At 42.3% G+C, this 20,337-nt stretch overlaps 1 protein-coding gene across 7 annotated transcripts in view; it reads left to right on the top strand.

Annotated features, from left to right (window-relative positions):
• LOC132540379 (uncharacterized) overlaps positions 1 to 20,337 on the top strand; it is a 92,171-nt gene that overhangs the window by 65,839 nt on the left and 5,995 nt on the right. The window contains exon 3 of one of the 7 annotated variants that reach the window (XM_060197613.1): positions 6,809 to 7,028. The exons of the other annotated variants lie outside the window; for them this stretch is intronic. Within the exon in view, the coding sequence (XP_060053596.1) occupies positions 6,809 to 6,839 (31 nt within the window). The 3' untranslated portion in view covers positions 6,840 to 7,028. Of the gene's footprint in view, positions 1 to 6,808; positions 7,029 to 20,337 lie in introns of those variants that run through there. 7 annotated transcript variants of the gene reach the window in all.

Raw genomic sequence — 20,337 nt, 5'->3', positions numbered from 1 at the left:
TTTTCCATCCTTTCACTTTAAGTCTGTGTTTGTCTTGTTGCGTTAGGTGAGTTTCCTGTAGACAACATATTGTTGGGTTGTGTTTTCTGATCCATCTTCCTACTCTGTGTCTTTTAATAGGTGAATTCAGGCCATTCACATTTATTGATATCAAAGATTGAAGATATTTTAATGCCATTCTTGTAGAGTTTTAGAGTGTTTTGATATATGTTCTATTTGTGGTGGTCTGGTTGTTTATAGGAAACCTTTCAGAACTTCTTTCAAGGCAGGCTTGGTGATGGTTGCTTCCTTCAACTGTTGCTTGTCTGAGAAGGTTTTGATGCTTCCATCTATTCTGAATGACAATCTAGCAGGATATAGTATTCTTGGCTGAAAGCCTTTCTCATTGAGCACTCGATAGATATCTTGCCATTCTCTTCTGGCCTGTAGTGTTTGTATGGAGAAGTCTGCTGCTAATCTTATGGGTTTTCCTTTGTAGGTGACTCTTTGTTTTTCTCTTGCAGCCTTGAGGATCCTTTCTTTATCCTTATTCCTTTCCAATCTAAGTATGACATGTCTTGGTGTCTTTAGGTCTGGGTTAATTCTGTTTGGGACCCTCTGGGCTTCTTGAATCTTTATGTCTTTGGTGTTGTCTAGACTAGAGAAATTTTCAGCTATTATGGCCTGGAGAACGCTTTCTTCCTCCCCTTCTCTTTCTTCCTCTGGTAAGCCAATAATGCGTATATTGTTTCTTTTGAAGTCATCCCATAGGACTCTGTTGTTGTTTTCAGCATCTCTTAATCTCTTTTTGAGATCTCTTACTTCTTTTTTAGTTGTCTCTAATTCATCCTCAATCTTGCTAATTCTGTCTTCAGCCTCATTGATTCTATTCTCTCTGCCCTCTACTGCTTTCTGGAGTTCATCTATTTTGTTGCCCTGCTCTGATACTGTTTTAGCTTGTTCAGCTAGTTGCCTTCTTAGCTCAGCAATTTCAGCTTTCAGCTCTCTAATAACCATGCGATTATTAGAATTTTCTTCCATATTCTCATTTGTTGTTCCTGCAGTTCTGATTACAATTTTTTCAAATTCTTTACTCACTCCTGTTATTATTTCCTTAGCTAATGTTTGGATGTTGAACTCGTTGTTTTGTGCTTCGCCCTCTGGAGGACTTTTAGCTGGACTCTTGTCCTGGTTCGAGTCTCCATTATTTTTTCTTGTTGTTTTAACCATTTTATATAAGTTAACAGTTTTTTCAATCCCTGAGTTGGAGTTCAGTGGTGTAAAAGCCTTTTTTTTTTCCCCCTGTAGGCTATGGGAGCCTGAGGGCTTTTAAACTATCAATAGGCTTCTTGGCTTAATCAATGACTCCTGACCAAGAGATAAAGCAGGGTGTGGCAGAGATAATCCAGTGGTTATGCAAAGAGACTTTCACAGCCCTTCAGCTATGCCACCGAGGTATAGGTCTTCTCCTGAGTTTCCCGGTTAGAGCTCTGTGCCCTGGTGTCCCTCCCTGTTGCTGCTCCAGATTCTGAGGGTAGTAGCAATGGAGACTCAGAGTTGTACTTGGTGAGTCTCTGGGGAGTCCTTTCCTCCCTTCAGCTGTCCCCTTGTTGGTGGAGCAGACTGGAGGTGGTGTCTCCACTGACAAACTGTCGAACTGTTAGTAGTCACTTAATCTCTCCTTAGGCCCCTCTCTCCTCTCTGTCACCAGCCACGCGTGTTTGTACTCACGGGTGATTTACTGGGTTTCTGTGGTCATTCTAGTCCTGTCTTGTTTCGGTCCGGGTGGTCTCCTTTGGTATTCCTAGTTGATCCGGGAGAGGAGAGGAGAGGAGAGAAAGCGATCTGCTGCTCGTAGCTCCGCCTCCGGAAGTCGAATCCCCAGTGTTTCCTTTTTATAAATAAAAATTTTTTAAAAAAATAAAAGAAACTGAGAAACAAGGAGAGAGAAGTGGTTTCACTGGGGGCTTTAATTTCTATTAGCTGATTATTAGTCTGAATAAAACTTTGGGGATTGTTTTAGCAGGTAGTGTTTTTCTCACCTTTTGCATATACTGTTTACATAGTAGTAGTATAAATACTTCCCATATTTGTTTGAAACCTTTTCCAATTTGTTTATTTTATATTCTATCCTCCTACAGGGAAAGTTATTTTATGAGCTAGACATCAAGAGGGAAAGAACCACCAGAGTACATGTGGTGCTGGGGATCCAATCTGGGGCCCAGTTCTGTGTTCTACCTGTAGAACCGCTTCCCTAACTGCAATTGTATCTTTTTTTTTCTTGAAGTCTGGTTTATTGTGGTCTATTTTACATATAGTAAAAGTCACCCTTTTTAGTATAAAGTTCTGTGAATTTCCACAAACACACAGTTCGTTAATTAGAATCACAATAAAACGGAGACTAGTTTTCATCACTTCCAAAATACATCCCCAAGTCCTTTTGCAGTCAATCTTTCCATCACCTCCCAATCCTGACACCATTTGTCTGTTATCCATTTCCATAGTTTCGCCTTCTCCAAAATGTCAAATAGATGGAATAATACAGAAAAAGGCCATTTGAATCTAGCTCTTTTCAATGAACATAAAGCATTTGAGAGATGTACCCAAGTTATATTCTCCCACTCCGGTACTAAGCAGGCTCTACTCTGCTCAGCTCCCAGAATCAGAAGCTCTCAGTCATGTTCCGGGTGGTATGGCCATAGATGCACAGTGTGGCACCCAACTTCCTGTTTATTGCTACATGAGCTGAAAGACATATAGGTTATTCCCAGTTCCAGTTGCAGTGAATAAATACTTCTTCTTCTTCTTCTTCTTCTTCTTCTAGCGTTTGCCCTTCTTCCATAGCCAGTCAACAGCGTCAGGTTGAGCCTGATGTAAAGTTTCGAGACCTCCTTTGAATCTGGAGAGGTGACAGTCGTTGACTATGTGGGTCATAGTCTGTCTGTAGCCGCAAGGGCAGTTCGGGTCGTCTCTGGCTCCCCAGCGATGGAACATAGCGGCGCACCGGCCATGGCCTGTTCGATAGCGATTGAGGAGGGCCCAATCATAACGTGCTAGGTCAAAGCCGGGTTGACGCTTGCAGGGGTCTGTGATGAGGTGTTTGTTCTTTACCTCAGCTGACTGCCAACTCTGTTTCCAAGAGTCTGGAACAGAGAAGTTCAGTGTAGGCGTAGGAGACCAGATTGGATGACGAGACGTCAAGCGTTGGACAGGGTGGGCAAAGATATCTGCGTATATTGGCAGGTCGAGTCCAACGTAGATGTGGGAAATGAACTTACATGATGCCGCATCCCGACGAATATCTGGCGGGGCGATGTTGCTAAGAACTGGCAGCCATGGAACCGGGGTGGAACGGATGGTTCCAGAAATTATCCTCATGGAGGAATATAATTTGGAATAGACCAAGTGGACATGGGGGCTACGGAACCATACTGGGGCACAGTATTCTGCAGTGGAATAGCATAATGCCAGAGATGATGATTGTAGTGTGGAAGCGCTCGCACCCCATGAGGAGCTGGCCAGTCTTGCAATGATGTGATTCCTCGCACCCACCTTTGCTGCAGTTTTTTTGAGATGACTGTGAAATGACAGGGTGCGAACGAGAGTAACGCCAAGATAGACTGGCTGGGCTTCATGCCGGATTCTCATATAGTCAATCTGCACATTAAGCTCACACGAGGCCAAGGCATGGTGTAGATGGAAAACAGATGATACCATTTTTGCAGTGCTAGGGATTAGTCACCATTTTTTACAGTAATCAGATATCAGAGACATGTCTTTCGTGAGTGTTTCCTCGAGGATGTCGAACTTGGATGCCTGAGTTGCACAGCAGATGTCATCAGCGTAGATGAACTTCCTTGAAGGAGTTTCTGGAAGGTCATTGATGTAAATATTAAATAGGGTAGGAGCCAGAACAGAGCCCTGGGGGAGACCACTTGAGACAAGTCTCCATCTGCTAGACTTGTCACCCAGATGCACCCGGAATCTTCTGTTTTGGAGAAGAAACGATATAGTGTTGGCCACCCATGGAGGCAGGCATCTTGAGATCTTGACTAGGAGACCACGGTGCCAGACCGTGTCATAGGCTGCTGTGAGATCAACAAAGACAGCACCCATCTTTAAATTCTTCTAGAATCCATTTTCAATGTAAGTTGAGAGGGCCAGGACTTGTTCGCAGGTAGATCTTCCTGGGCAGAAACCAGCTTGGGCGGGTGATAGGAATTTCTCTGTAAGAGGAGAAATACGTGACAGAAGCAGCCTCTCAAGGAGTTTGTAACACACGGAGAGGAGAGAAATTGGTCTATAGCTGGCGGCCAGTGTTGGGTCTTTCTTTGGTTTCAAAACTGCTATTATCTTCGCACAACGCCAAATTTTGGGCATAGACTCAGATTCCAAGATGTGGGACAGGAATGAAGCGAGCCACTTCTTTGCCGCGAGACCCAGGTTTTAAGAATGAGTTCTGGGGTGATGTTATCATAGCCAGCAGCTGTTCCCGGTTTAACCCTCTTCAAAGCGTCTTCTAGTTCAGACAGTGTAAAGGGAGAGATTTTTGGAGATGGACAAGATAACCGGAAGTGGGATGACCATTCATGGGAAATTTCTCTTTTCCAGACTGGGTCGATCTTAGCACGTCCAACTTGAGTTAGGTGACTGGCCACTGAGTTTGGAGATACGGGAGGATGGGAGATGGGAGAGGGTTGGCTACCGGCACCCAGACTATGAAGAAGCTTCCAGGCCTTCACTTGAGTGGGTGAAGTTCAGACTTTCCGTGAGTTGTTGCCAGCGGGCTTGGTGTGCTGCATCCAGGGAGGCAATGAGATGGTCGGCCACATCTGGGTCGCCCTACTCATCATACTGCTCTAGTAGTTGCTCTCATTCAGCATCAAGACAAGGCGTATAGTTAGCACGTCTCCCAGGAGGAATGGCTTGGGAAGCTGCTTTGAAGATGGCTTGGCGGAAGCGCCTGTAGGAATCTTCAGAGGGATAGAGTTAATTGGAATTGCAGGAATAGATTTGTTGGTAAGATCACTGAACAGACGCCAGTTTGCTTTCCAAAAGTTCCATCTTAGTTTCTCCGAGCACAGAATCAGTGGGAGCTGGAGACCAATGTGGATGATAGCTGGGCGTGATGACTATGCGGGAAGATCTTGAGAACTTGTCTCGTAGCAGGAAAGGCTTGGCTGTTGACTGTGCTAATCCAGCACAGGTCGGGTGACGAGTCTTTATTCCATCTAGCACTGTGAAAAGAGCCTGGCTGTTTGGGATCGTATAATAGGGAGAGGTTATTCGCTGAAGCCCAGTCGGCTAAGATAGAGCCGTCAGCACGAGTGGAGGAATATCCCCAGTCTTGGTGATGACTATTAAAGTCTCCAACATAAACGGCTGGGTGATTCGGGCTAGGCAGGACCTCATTATCCCATGAGGCACTGGGAGGCTTATATACGTTGATGAGCTGAATAGTTCCAATAGTAATGGAGTCGTAGAAGGTCGAAGAGGACGTATGGTAAAGGTCCGATTTAGATACGATTTAGCGTAGATGGCTCGGCCGTGTTTAGGATGGAGATTCTTGCATATTAAATCAAATCCACTGATGGTGAATCGAGCAGCTTCATCGACTGCTATATGTGTTTCTTGTAGGCAAATAACATCTGCCTGGTGCTGTATCGCCAATTGACCAATAAGAACACGTTTGGCAAAGGACAGCCCCTCAACATTAAGTTGGAGGACTCGAAGAGAAGGACCAACAGCTTGAAAGCTGTCAGGAGCTGCTTGTTGCTAGCTTTGAAAGTGACTGGGATCATGTGGATTCAGTCGGCTAGGAAGGATCGTCAGTTTCCCCAATGAATGGGTACTCACGGGATGCATCACGGGAAGGTCAATCCAATGCATCCCAAATAAATACTCATATATACAACAAATACTCATATATAAAGGGGGCCTGGGGGTGGCACACCCGGTTAATCATACATATTACCAAGCTCAAGGACCCAGGTTCAAGCCCCCGCTCCCCACCTGCAGGGGTGGGGGGGAGAGAGAAAAGTTAAGGAGGGGCAGTTGACTCTCTCCTTATAATAAAAAATAATTAAAAAAAAAAAAAACAGGAGTCAGGCGGTAGCTCAGCAGGTTAATTAAGCACACGTGGCGCCAAGCGCAAGGACCGGCTTAAGGATCTCGGTTTGAGCCCCCACTCTCCACCTGCAGGGGAGTCTCTTCACAAGCCGTGAAGCAGGTTTGCAGGTGTCTGTCTTCCCTTCCTCTCTCCATTTCTCTCTATCCTATCCAGCAACGACAACATCAACAACAATAATAACTACAACAATATAAAAAAGGGCAAGAAAAAAGGGAAAATAAATAAATATAAAAATAAAAAATAATAAAAATAAAAATAATAAAAAACAAGTGCTCATATGCAAGTGTTTGAACATGAATTTTTATTTCTCTTGAGTAAACACCTCGAAATGAGATCAGTGACTATAATATTTGAATTCATAAGAAATTGCTAAGCTATATTCCAAATTGGTTCTTCTGTTTTGTGTCCCTACCAAGATTGTATAAAATTTTTCATTGCTTCATATTTTTACCTGCCTTCAGAATTATCTGTCTTTGTTTTGTTTTTTCTTTTTGATGATTTTGTTGATTTTGTTTCTTGGTTGTTGAGTTTTTTCCTGTAACTGTTGTAATAGATGTGGAGTGGTATTTCACTGTAATTTTAACTTATATTTCCCTGAGAAATGCAAAAATAAATATACAAAAATACAATAAATATACTAAAGAAATTAACAGTTCATGAATTCAAATTTACGGAGTATTTCGTTGTTGTTGTCTTCAGGACTTCACTGCTCCAGGCTTTTTCAGACTGAAAGAGAGACAGAGAGAAGAAGAAACAAGACAGCACTGCAAGTTCTTGCAATACTGTGGGAACCAAGGGCTCAGACCTGTCTGTGTCACACATATGGCAAAGCTGGCACCCTCCCAGATAGACTACCTCTCAGGCCTCAAATGCATTCCTCTTTTTATTTATCATCTTTCCACTGTCTGAAAAAGTCTTCCCCAGTGAGAAGTCAAAATAAAATTCAGTTGTATTTTAGGTTACATTTAAGGATTTGCTCTTAATTATGCTGTGATGATTTTAAATTCATCTGGGCATCGATTCAAGACAAATAATGGTAGTTAGTACCTATATTCACCTTTTAAAGTAATTTTTTATTTGTTATTAATAGTATATTACAAGGTTGTAAGATGACAGTGTATAGTTTTCACACCACACCCACCATCAAAGTCCTGTATCCTCACCCTTCCAAAGATAAACCGTAGTTCTCATAAGTTTTACAAACAGGTTTTTTTTTTTCCAGCAAGTCCTTGTAAATAAGATCTCTAGATTCCACATATGAGTGAGCGAAACCGTCTGGTAGTTGTCTTTCATCTCTTTGCTCACTTTGCTAAACATAGTCACCTCCAGTTTAATCCATTTTGTTCCAAAAGTGTACATTATCATTGTTTTTTGATTGCAGAGTAATATGTCATAGAATACATAGCCCATAACTTCTTTTTCTCCTTCTTCTTCTTCTTCTTCTCCTTCTCCTCCTTCTCCTTCTCCTTCTTCTCCTTCTTCCTTTTTGTTTTTTTGCCTCCAGGGTTATGGCATTTCCCCCATTTTATTGGATAGGACAGAGAGAAATTGAAAGGGGAGGGGAAGATAGAAAGGGAGAGAGGGGAGCTCCAGTGGCACGCAGTACTTATACAGAGAGGGAGAGAGAAAGACAAGACACCTGCAGACCTGAATCACTGCGTGTGAAGTGACACCCCCTGCCCCTGCAGGTGGGGATTCAGGAGCTCGAACCAGGATTCTTTCTCGGGTCCTTACACTTGCTATTATGTGCGCTGAACCCAGTGTGCCATCGCCTGGCCCTTCCCGTAACTTCTTTAGTCAGGCATTTGCTGATGGGCATTCAGGCTGCTTACACTCTTTAACTATTCTGTATACCCACTTTTTTTCAATGTTTTTGAATAAATATTTTTTATTTTATTTTAAAAAGGAAACATTGGGAAGTTGGGCGGTGGCGCAGCGGGTTAAGCGCAGGTGGCGCAAATGCAAGGACCGTGGTAAGGATCCCAGTTCAAGCCCCCGGCTCCCTATCTGCAGGGGAGTCGCTTCACAGGTGGTGAAGCAGGTCTGCAGGTGTCTGTCTTTCTCTCCCCCTCTCTGTCTTCCCCTCCTCTCTCCATGTCTCTCTGTCCTATCCAACAACAACATCAATAACTACAACAATAAAAACAAGAGCAACAAAAGGAAATAGTTTTTTTTAAAAAAAAAAGAAACAATGACAAAAGTTCTCACTTTTTTAAGACTAGTCATCTTTTCCCACGAGTTTTATTGACAGATCCCTTCAACTCCCTTCTCTATGAAGCCTTTCTTAGTAAATAATGGACTCTACTCTTAGGAAATCTGTCTGCTCCATTTATCTATCCACCCACTTAATAATTAAAAATAAAATTTTATTAGTGATTTAATAACGGTTTACAAGATTACAGGGTAACTGCACACCGCACCCACTACCACATCCACTTGATGATTACCTATTAAAGCAAGTGTTATCTAGGTTCTGGGAGACCAATGCTGAACTAAAACTAAAGTCCTTAGCTTCTTGGAGTCTACCTTCTAGTCAAAGGAGACATAATGGTTGTAGAGATTTATCAGTGTATACTCTCTTGGGTGTGGAGAAATGCTAAGTAGGAAAGTAAAGAAAGACAAGGACCCTGCTATGTTGACCCAGTGTGATGTGGGGTACAGTTGGTGAGCTGAGCCTCTCTGAGGAAGAGCTGTTGGAGATCTGCGTCTAATAAGGCTGTTGAAAAGAGGCATCCAGAGCCACCCCCAACTGCAAAGGCTATGTGATGGGAACAAGCTGGGTCTGTTGACACAGAAGGGAGGCCATGATGAAGGCGAATGATGGAGCATAAGAGGGCAGTGCTCCATCTTGTCTAACCTGTTATTTTTCAGGGCTTTATTAGTCACAGTGAGACTTAACCCAGGCACATTTCTGATAATAGATTATTGCCCCATCTGTCTCAATATTTGAAGCCTGTGTTACAAGTTAGGAACCACATACATTAGACTCACAAATATGGTGTCTGCAATACCTACTTTTAGTTATTGCCGCATGGGGGGTATAGGTTATGAGCATTTCATGTTCTTCTTTTGCAAGATTTTATAGACTGAATTCCTCTTCTGTGAGGTTGATTATTTCACGATGCTGCACAATATCCCTATATAGCATTAAGAAATACAAAAGAATTCAGTCCACACTGCCTACGCTCTGCTGGGCTCTGGGTGAGTGGTGGGCCCGTGGGGTGTGTGAGGCAAGCATGAAACTCCCCTGAGTTTCCTGGAGTTGTGCTGGCACCAGCCTGTCTTTCCTCAACAAAGGACCTCCTAGCCTTTGTCTCCACAGCCCCCATATCTAGCATAGCCAGATAGGCTTTCTTTATCTACTATTCCCAGAGAAGCTTGGCAGAAATATCACAAGGAGTTTAGAGTTCTGGCTCTCTCTCTCTCTCTCTCTCTCTCTCTCCCCTTTTACTTAGAACTTCAAATATTTAAAATTGTACAAAGATGACTCAATTCCGGGAAACTTCAGGTATCCTGTAACTCTTGTTCTCTGAAGTGTTGATAAAAGGCCTACTCCAGGGTCTTTCAGAAAGATGTGAGTAAGCCAACTTGTGGGAGGCAAGGACACAATGTAACTTGGGACGAATGTCTCTCTCATTCCCTTGTGGCTCGCACCCTGGGCTCTGCCCCACTCCTACATTGTTCTCTTGTGCCCAGGCTCTGCTGCTGGCTCCAGAGTACCCTGCCGCTGACTTTTCCATGGCAACTGGCTTGTACTGCCTCTGAATTCTATTTATGAATGTGTGTGTTTAATTATAAAGCCTTTCAGGTCCTCTGGAGGGATGCTTACTAAATACTTACCTTAAAGCCTCCATGTTCAACACTCTTTCCCATCTGTCCCTACCCTTCAAGTAGAGTCCCTGAAGGCCATTTTATAGATGAGAAAAATGAAACCCATTGTTCCAAAGCTAATATTGATGGGAGTGGGGCATAAATCTCAAGTTCAGACTTTTTTTTTTCCTTACTGCCTCCTCAACTATGCCAAAAAGAAACTTGGGGGTATTAGTGTGGTTTTGCTACCTGCAAAGTGGAAAGAACACAGGTTTGGGGATAAGACAGATGTGGGTTTAATTCCATTGGTTATCTCTTAGCTATGTGACAATATAGTTAAACTTGGTCCTCTCACCTGAAAAATGGGAGCAATCATCCCTACCTGGTAGGATTATCTAGGCATTTGGCACATGTTAGATGTGAGAAGGATAATAGCTATGAGACATTTTGTAATTGACTTCATCTTTACTTTTTCATTTTTATTAGGGGTTTACATGATTATAAGATAACAGGGGTATAATTCCACACCACCCCCATCACCAAAGTTATGTGCCCCCCCCAGTGGTGACCACCATTGTTCTCCCAAGGCTATATATATATATATATATATATATATATATATATATATATACATTCTTTTTTCAAGTTCATGTGTTTCAATTCTCTATATTCCACTTATGAAGAAAATCATCCCATAGTTGTTCTTTCCTTCCTTCCTTCCTTATTTCACTAATCATAATCACTGCCAGTCCCATCCACTTGGTCCCAAAGGACAGATTATAGTCTTTTTAACTGCAGAGTAGTACTCCACAGAGTATATGTCCCATGACTTTTTTTGGTACTTATAAGAGTCAAATTAGTGATTTTTATCTATTGCCGAAGGCTCTTTTCCCCTCTAACTCTAAGTATTCCTCATACTTTAAACTTTTTAAAAAATTTTTTTTAATATTTATTTTATTTATTTTTTCCCTTTGTTGTCCTTGTTGTTTTATTGTTGTAGTTATTATTGTTGTTGTCATTGTTGGATAGGACAGAGAGAAATGGAGAGAGGAGGGGAAGACAGAGAAGAGGAGAGAAAGATAGACACCTGCAGACCTGCTTCACCGCCTGTGAAGCAACTCCCCTGCAGGTGGGGAGCCGGGGCTCGAACCGGGATCCTTATGCCAGTCCTTGTGCTTTGCGCCACCTGCGCTTAACCCACTGTGCTACAGCCCGACTCCCACTTTAAACTTTTAATCAGGAAAATGAAAAATCATGCACCAGGGAAGCTTATGGGTCATTTGGGCAAAGATGATTGACTCCATGTGAAGCTGATGCCCATTTTTATTCCATTCTGAAGGCCCTGCCTTCACTTTTTTTTCTAAGCCACACCCACAACTATTACAACTTCCAGATTCAATTGACTTAATCTTAAAGATGATGGAAACCACCAAGCTTCTAGCACATTCCAGGCCTAAGAGTTCTAGTTGCTTTTTGAATGACCTCAAAGAAATTGACATCCAATTCTTCTACAAATGTGTATTGAAGACCTACCCTGTGTCAAGACTGGTATGGGCTCTGGGGATGCTGAGACTTACATTCTAGAAGACAGTGTGTGTATGTTTGGGGGTGGGGGCAGGATCAGTAAACATAATATATGTTTATCATCCAGTCCATGAAAAGATAGTAAGTAGTGCTGGAGGGGGTGAGAGTCAAGTCACAGAAGAGCAAGCCATAGCACCATACGGAGAGACTGCAGCAGATGTCACTGAGAGAAGAAAATAAAACAGTTTTGAAGGAGGGAAGGAGTGAAGAAGACAACCAAGAGAAGAATATACTCGCTATGAAGCTAGTGAGACTTAAATTTCAAATTCCCCAATTTGCAAGAATACCTTCATTGATTTATTTCTAATTTGTATTTGTGGCTTTATTATTTTCTTTTTATCACCATGGTTATTTCTGGGGTTCAGTGCCTTCATGTCAATATCATTATTCCTGGAAGCCTTATTTTTTCTCTTCTCTTATTTAAGATAAAGAGAAATAGAGCAAGGAGGTGCAGGGGAGATAGCATAATGGCTATGCAAAAGAGACTCCTATTCCTGAGGCTTCTAAGTCCCATGTTCAATCCCCTGCACCACCATAAACAAGAGCTGAGCAGTGCTTTGTTAATAAAAAAAAGAAGGGGCCAAGTGATGGTACACCTAGTTGAGCACACACATTACAATGTGCAAGGACCCCAGTTCAAGCCCCTGGTCCCCACCTGCAGGGGGAAAACTTATAAGTGGTGAAGCAAGGCTGCAGGTGTCTCTCTATCTCTCTTCCTCTCTATCTCCCCCTGCCTTTCAGTTTCTTGCTGTCTCTATCCAATAAATAAAGATAATAAAAGATTTTTTTTAAATAAAAGAGGGGGGGAGAGGAGGAGAGAAACACCTATAGCAATGTTCTACCACTTGTGAAGCTTCCCTCCTGCAGATGGGGATCAAGTACTTAAACCTAGGTATTTACACTTGGTAATTTATGTGTTCGATCACTTGTACCACCACCTGATCCCTGTATTGGTGATTTCTGAGTGAAGAGTCACAAGCCTACAGGCACTTTCTAGTTTACCCTCTATACAGAGCCACTATACATCTCCCTGTCTCCACTACTTGCCCCACTGAAAGAATATGTTCAGCAGGGAGTCGGGCTGTAGCACAGCGGGTTAAGCGCAGGTGGCGCAAAGCACAAGGACCGGCATAAGGATCCCAGTTCGAACCCCGGCTCCCCACCTGCAGGGGAGTCGCTTCACAGGTGGTGAAGCAGGTCTGCAAGTGTCTATCTTTCTCTCCTCCTCTCTGTCTTCCCCTCCTCTCTCCATTTCTCTCTGTTGTATCCAACAACGACATCAACAATAATAACTACAACAATAAAACAACAAGGGCAACAAAAGGGAATAAATAAATAAAATAACTTAAAAAAAAACCAGAATATGTTCAGCAGTAGAACCAGTCAAGCAATGGTTCTGCAGTGAGTTACCCTGATTATTTGCTCTAGGAAGAGCAAGGAGACCACTGAGCAGGAACAGAATGAGCAGAAGATGATTGAGTGGATGTAGATCATGCCGAGTATCTTAGAGGTTTTTGTAAGGGAACCTTTTATTTATTTATTTTTCCCTACCAGGGTTATTATTGTTGCTCTGTACCTGCACAGCCCCACCAACCCCAGTGCTCAGGGTTTTCTTCCGTCTAAACAAAGTGAGAGACAAACAGAGAAGGAGAGACACTGCAGCATTACTCCACCACTCATAAGACTTCCCTGTAGCTCCCATATGGTGACTGCAGACTTGAACCAAGGTCCTCACTCATGGCCACATGTGTGTTCTACCATCTGATGAACAACCTTCCAGCCTCCACTATTAAGGATTTAAAGCAGTTTTGCTTTAAATGAAGCATAGTCTGCTTCATATTTCCTAATGCATTGTTTGACCTGGTGTGTTGGGCAGAAATGAGGGCATCTTGGGAAGTCATGGCAGGAATCTGGGAGTTAGTGCTAGAGGAGGGGGCATGATAGTGACTTGGCCCAGTAGGGTGGCAAAATTAATGAAGAGTGGTTGGGTTTTGCCTGAGGCTGTGAGGTCCCAGGTTCAATCCCCTGCACCACCATTAGCCAGAGCTGAGCAGTGCTCTGGTAAAAAAAAAAAAAAAAAAAAAAAAAAGGTTGAGTTCTCATATGTTTTGAACATGAAGCCAACATGATTTCTGATGGATTAAGTGGGAGTTGTGAAGAAGAGAGAGAGAGAGGAGTATATAAGCTAGTGAGACCATATGAAGGTCATTAACAAAGTGAGTCTAAAAAAAGAACAGATAACCAAGTTCTGAGACAGGAAGCATACGTTTTTCCCCCTCCAGGGTTATCACTGGGGCTCAGTGCCAACACTATGAATCCACTGCTCCTGGAGGCCATTTTTTTCCATTTTATTGGATAGGACAGAAATTGAGAAGGAAAGGGGAAAGAGAGAGGGAGAGAAAGAGATAGACACCTGCAGATCTGCCTCACCACTTGTGAAGTGACACACACACACACACACACACACACCCCCGCAGGTGGAGAGCTGGTGGCTGGAACTGGGATCCTTGTGCGATCCTTGAACTTCACATTATATGCATTTAGTCCGGTGTGCCACCGCTTGGCTCCCACATACTGACTTTTCAACAACCAAGTTCATTGAAATGCTCACTCGCTGCATGTTTCATTGAAGTAAATATCTCAGAGAAAGACTGAGCTTTAGTTCCTTCAACATCCACTTGCAATTTCATTGTCCTGACTGATTAAATGCATGAAATGAAACTGGTGAGTCTGAGGCAGCATCCTTACTCCCCCACTCTGAAATTCAACCAAGAAGATGTAACATAGCAGATCAGAGAAAAGGGCATCAGAAAGGGAAGCTGCAAAAAAAAAAAAAAAAAAAAAAAAGGGATCTAGTTCCTATTCTTTCCTGTTCTCACATAATGGGACAGTGAACAAGTCATTCAAGCCCTCTCACATCTACGTTATTCTTTTTGAGGTGAGTCTATAAAGGGTCAGAGTTCTTGTTTTGATAATATTTTCTTATTTGCTTAAAATTTTTCAAAACATGTTTTATTTATTTTACTTTAATGAGAATGTGAGAGAAAGGCACAGAGAAAAAGACCAGAGCACTGCTCAGGTCTGGCTTATGGCAGGTCTGGGGATTGAACCTGGGACCTTTGAGCTTTAGGTATGCAAATCTTATGCATAACTACTATGCTGTATCCTTCAGCTTTTTTTCTTTTCTCCAGAGTACTACTATTCAGCTTTAGCTTACAGTAGTGCCAAGGACTGAAGCTCAGGCATTAAAGTTTGATCTATAAACTGATATGCTTTCACCCCAGTCTTTATCTGTTTTGTTCCTGGCACAGTGTCAGGAAGATCATTTCAAGCAGAGGAGACTTGAGTACACTATTTCTCTTCCTCACGTCACTCTTGGTCAGCAAGGTAAATACAGAGTCCTAACCAAATGCCCCCACTCCTCATTTATAGAGGGGAAACTTCACAAGTGAAACACGTCAGCGGGTGTCTCTCTTTCTCTCTCCCTCTCTATCTCTGCCTCCCCTCTCAATTTTTCTCTATCCTATCAAATAAGAAAGAAAGGAAAGGAAAAAAAGAAGAAAAAAGTGGCTGCTGGAAGCAGTGGATTCATAGTGCCCACATTGAACCCCAACAATAGCCCTGGTGACAATAAAAGTAAATAAATAAGGAGGGAGGGAGGGAATAGTGGAGTCCTGATGAATAATGAAATCGTACTCATGTATCAGTGATTGCACTGTACAACATTAATCCCCTCAATACAAAATTAATTAATTAACTAACTGAATTAAAAAAACTCAATTGGAATATGGCACCCTCTCTTTGCAGAATTCCTCAGAGACTCTGCAGTGCCTGCCATAGAAAGGATGTTTCATTTACTTGACAACCTTGGGGCTCTCGTGCAGGTATTTCATCAGCTACTCACCAGTAAAGAGAGTAGAGTTAAAGCAGAAGCAGCAGGAAGTTGGGTGGTAGCGCAGCGGGTTAAGCGCAGGTGGCCCAAAGCACAAAGACTGGCCTAAGGATCCTGGTTCGAACCCCAGCTCCCCACCTGCAGGGGAGTCACTTCACAGGCAGTAAAGCAGGTCTGCAAGTGTCTGTCTTTCTCTCCCCCTCTCTTGTCTTACCCTCCTCTCTCCATTTCTCTCTGTCCTATCCAACAACAATGACAGCAATAATAGTAACAGCAATAATAGTAACAGCAACACCGATAAACAACAAGGGCAACAAAAGGGGAAAAAAGAAAAGAAAAGAAAAGAAAAGAAAAAAAAAGCAAAAGCAGCAGCTTTTAAGATGGGTGGATCATGAAGTCCAGTGAGAATCTGATGCAACTGCTGCCCCAATCAGGTCAACAGGAAAGACACCACAGCTAGTGGATATTACAAATAGAATCCTCGTCCTCTAGTAAATGAGGAGGTTGAAGCTAGAAGCTGAGATATGACCTAGACTTTACTGTTAGTAAGTAGTAACTATGGGCTTGGAAGCTATGTCTTAACTCTGACCCCTGTTCTTTCCATTGGATGATATTTCCTTGATAAATTACAGATTTTGTGGTCTGGGAGCTGGCCACAGTGACTCTTAAGCATGAGGTCCTGAGTTCAATCCCAGGCAGCACATGTACCAGGAAGATGTCTGGTTCTCTCCTCCTATCTTTCTCATTAATAAATAAATAAAATCTTTATAAAAAATTACAGATTTTCCCTATTTTCTTGCAAAATTAGTTTTTCTTTATTTGTTCTATTCAATACCAGGGAATGAACACAGTACATATGATATCATTGTTAAGTGGCCTCCCTAGGTCAATTTTTCTTTCCTTTTCTTCTTTCTTTCTTTCCTTTTTTTTTTTTTTTTTACCATGCACTGCTCAGCTCTGTCCTATGGTGATGCAAGGGATTGAACCTGGGACTTTGGTGCTTCAGGCATGAGAATATCTTTGCATAATCACTATGCTATCTACCACTGCTCTTATTTTCCATCCTTCCTCCCTTCTTTCTTTCTTCTTTTCCTTCTTTCTTTCTTCCTTTCTTTCTTTTTAAAGATTTTGTTTATTTATTAATGAGAAAGATAGGAGAGAAAGAACCAGACATCACTCTGTTTCATTGCTTTGTGTGTTTCCCACCAGCCCCAAGTTTATCTCACGGTGTCCAGTCAGCTGTAGGAGCTTTTGTTTGCTATGCCTGCACTGCAGCTAACACAAAGGGAGATGGGGAGAACACACACCTTCTCGTTAAGGATTGTCAAAGAAGATGCATGTATTTACTATGCCTGCTTCATCACACTGGTCAGTGTGGGGTTGGGGAGGGGCAAATATTGAGAGCAGCTGTTGGCCCAAGGCCAATTGTTCCTTGTTTTGTGTGGATATTTCCACCTGTGATAACTATTAAAAGGTGGGACGAGAAGTGATCGAGGTTCGAAGACTCTCCCTTTGCTTGGAAGGGTGTCGGCAGCCGAAGCTTAAGCTTCCCAATAAAGGCTCTTGCTATTGCATGTGATTCTGGTCTTCTTTGCATGAGATCAGGACTCGAATTTCTGGGCATAACAGAATTGAGGCTAGGGAAAGGAGTCTTTCTTCCTAGTGGCCATGTAGACAACTAACTATTTTTGATGAGGTCAGCATTACAAGGGCAAATATTTGAAACAATTAAGTCTCTGTCATAAGCAGCAAGGTGGAGAATTTAACTCAGTTGCTACTCTCACTTTTCGACGACTGACCTGAGAAAATTTTGTCTGCATGAGATTTGTGATATTGTAATGAAGGTGATGGATCAGTGATCCTCAAACTTTGCTGCACAGTGCAATTGATCACCTGAGGGGTGGGTGTCTTAAAAGCAACTGACAGTGACTTCCACATTCAGTCATTCTGATTTTATCAGTATGGAAAGGGACCTTGACATCAGGTTATTTAAGGACTCCCAAGGTAATTTTCATGTGTAGCAAAGTTTTGTGAGTCACTGAACTAAATAAAGGGGTACGGGTGTATGGGGTGGTGGGGCACTCCTAAATCTTTGTGCTCTCAGTTTAAGAGCCACACAGTGTGGATTTGCACCCTCAGTGGCTTCCTGTGTTTTTCTTAGCAATAGAAACCCCAGCGATTGCACTGGTAATGAGGTCAGGTATAATTAAAATGCATCCACAATCAGCCCTGCGAAGGACAACTTAGAGTCATGTCCTGCCCACAACAGCCAGTGACGTTTTCAGATCCAGAGAAGAACACATTTTACTTGTAGCTATATTTAACACGTGCATTATTTCTGTGTAGCATGAGAATAGCTATTCTGGTTGTGTGCGTGTGTGTGACATTGGGCTCAGACATGATGGTGAATCACCCTTCCACACAACATTTACGTTTTGATGCTAGACCCTATTCAAATCAAATTCAATGGCCCTCTCTGTTTGGCAGAATGCTTGTCATCCAGAAGCCCAAAATAGCTGTCCAGAGGTCTAAGCAGTTTGAGCTGGTGGCATTTCACACTATTACTAGCTGTCAGTGATTTACCCACTCAAGCTGATAGGCAGACAAAGGTTATGTTTGCTTTGAACTATTAATGTGCAGGTTTGTCTTTTTAAAATTGCAATGTGAACTGAGAAGAGAGGAATAAAATAGAAAATATTCAAAGGAGAAATCTAGATAGGTCACCTCATCCACCTCTTCACCTTCAGGAAGAATGACCTGAAAACATTCTAAACAGATGAGAATCTATACTATTTTTATAGCTCTGAAATAGCTGGGTTGCACAACCCCACTCTCACTGTGCCACATTGCTCTATAACAATTTGCAACTAGAAACTTTCTGTTTGCATCAAACCCAAGGGCTCTGACCAGGTTAATCCCATCTCCTCCTTGCTGGGCTTCAGTTCACATGGACAACAGCTTCTTTGTGAAATGTTCTCACTCACTTGGAAGCTATAATTAAAGAAATCGTCAAGTGTCCCTTTTTCCAATTTGAGTCGCCGCCCTGCTTACCTCCCTCTTACATTGTTTCCCAGTGCAATCATCTTCATGGCAAGTGTGTCTTAACTGTAAGGGTCCACATTTGTACACATATGTGAACCACCTGGGGAGCTTCAAAAATTAATGCTCATGTCCTACCACCAAAGGCTGTGATTCATTTGGACAATGGATATCTTCTGGACTTTGGAATTTTAAATATATATATATATATATATTTTTCTTTTTTACTTATGAGAAAAAGAACGTACCAGTACATCACTGTGACACATACACTGCTGGAGATAGGACTTGGGGGGGGGGGCAGGTGGTGGTGCACCTGGTTAAGCACTCATGTTACAGTGCTCAAGGACCTGGGTTCAAGTCAGCACAATAGTCATTTGTCATTCTATCTACTTAGATTGCTTAATAAAAAATGCCCTCCTGCCCCCAAAATCCCAGGTTCAACCCCCTGAAGCACCATAAACCAGAGCTGAACAGTGCTCTGGAAAAAGAAAAGAAAAAATAAATAAAATAAAGATAAAACTGTTCCTTCACAGACCTATATAACAATCCAAATAAGTCACAGATTGCAAGGTAATTATTTTCAATAATCTCATGAGAAGAGCTTCCACTATATTCAGAATGAGAACTATCCAATTCTCACCAGCCTAAACCACAGTTAGAAAAGATATATGTAGGTATGCAGGTTCAAGCCCCTGGTTCCCACCTATAGGGGGAAAGCTTCTCAAGTGGTGAAGTAAGTCTGCAGGTATCTGTCTCTCACCCTCTATATTTCCCCCTCCCCTCCTAATTTCTCTCTGTCTCTAACCAATAATAAATAAATAAATAAATGTATTTTTAAAAAGAGAGACAGGACTTAGGACCCACAATTATAAGTTCAGAGCTTTAGCTACTGCATCGCCTTCAGCGCCATGACTTTATAGTTGTTTTTTTTTTTTTTTTAATAATTCACAACTGGTTCAAAATTGCAGGTGAGGTTGGAAAGCAGCATCTGAATCTGCTTCAGGTCTATTCTTATTTATTGGATAGAGACAGAGAGAAATTGAGAAGGGAGGGGGAGGTAGAGAAGGAGGGAGAGACAGACACCTGCAGCACTGCCTCACCAATTATGAAACTTTCCTCTGGGTTAGAGACCCGGGGCTTGAACCTGGATGCCTGCTTATGATAACATGTGAGCTCCACCAGGTGCACCACTCAGCCCCCAGCCCCCCCAGCCCCTCTCCAGATATTTTAAATTCACCTCCAGGATTGGGAGCCGTTGATGGAAGTCACTGGTTCTCAAAATCTTTTTTTTCTTTCTGTCTTTCTTTTTCTTCCTTTGTTTATTTATTTATTTATTTTTACCAGAACACTGCTCAGCTCTGGTCTATGGTGGTACAGGGGACTGAACCTGGGACTTTGGATCCTCAGACATGAGAGTCTCTTTGCATAACCATTATACTATCTACCCCACCCTCAAAATGTTTTCCTAAGACAGTAACATCAGCAGCAACTGGGAACTCTTAAAAATATTTTTCTATTGAAACAGCCTTGGCTTATAGCATTATCTAGACTGTATACCTGGTGGGCAGCATTTGAGATGGATACCTGCATATGCCACATTATGACCACCAGAAGCCTAATGTCCACCCTTCACCACACACTTGATCCTTTTTCTCCTAGTTTAACCACCTTCCTTCTCCGTCCTCTCCAGTAACTATTAATTTACTCTTATGCTTTTGTTTTGTTTCATGTATTAGTTTTATTTATACACCACATATGAGTGAAACCATAATGTGTTTATCTTTCCATCTGGCTTATTTCTCTAAGCATAACCATATCTTGGTCTATGCATGTTACTGTAAGTGGCAAGAAAAATACAATGTATATACCACATCTTTGTTCATCTGGGATGCAGTTTGTT

Source organism: Erinaceus europaeus, chromosome 9 (genome assembly GCF_950295315.1).
Source record: "Erinaceus europaeus chromosome 9, mEriEur2.1, whole genome shotgun sequence".
Lineage (NCBI taxonomy): Eukaryota > Metazoa > Chordata > Mammalia > Eulipotyphla > Erinaceidae > Erinaceus > Erinaceus europaeus.
The sequence above is the reverse complement of the archived record's forward strand: the minus strand, read 5'-3'. Positions and strand labels throughout refer to the sequence as shown.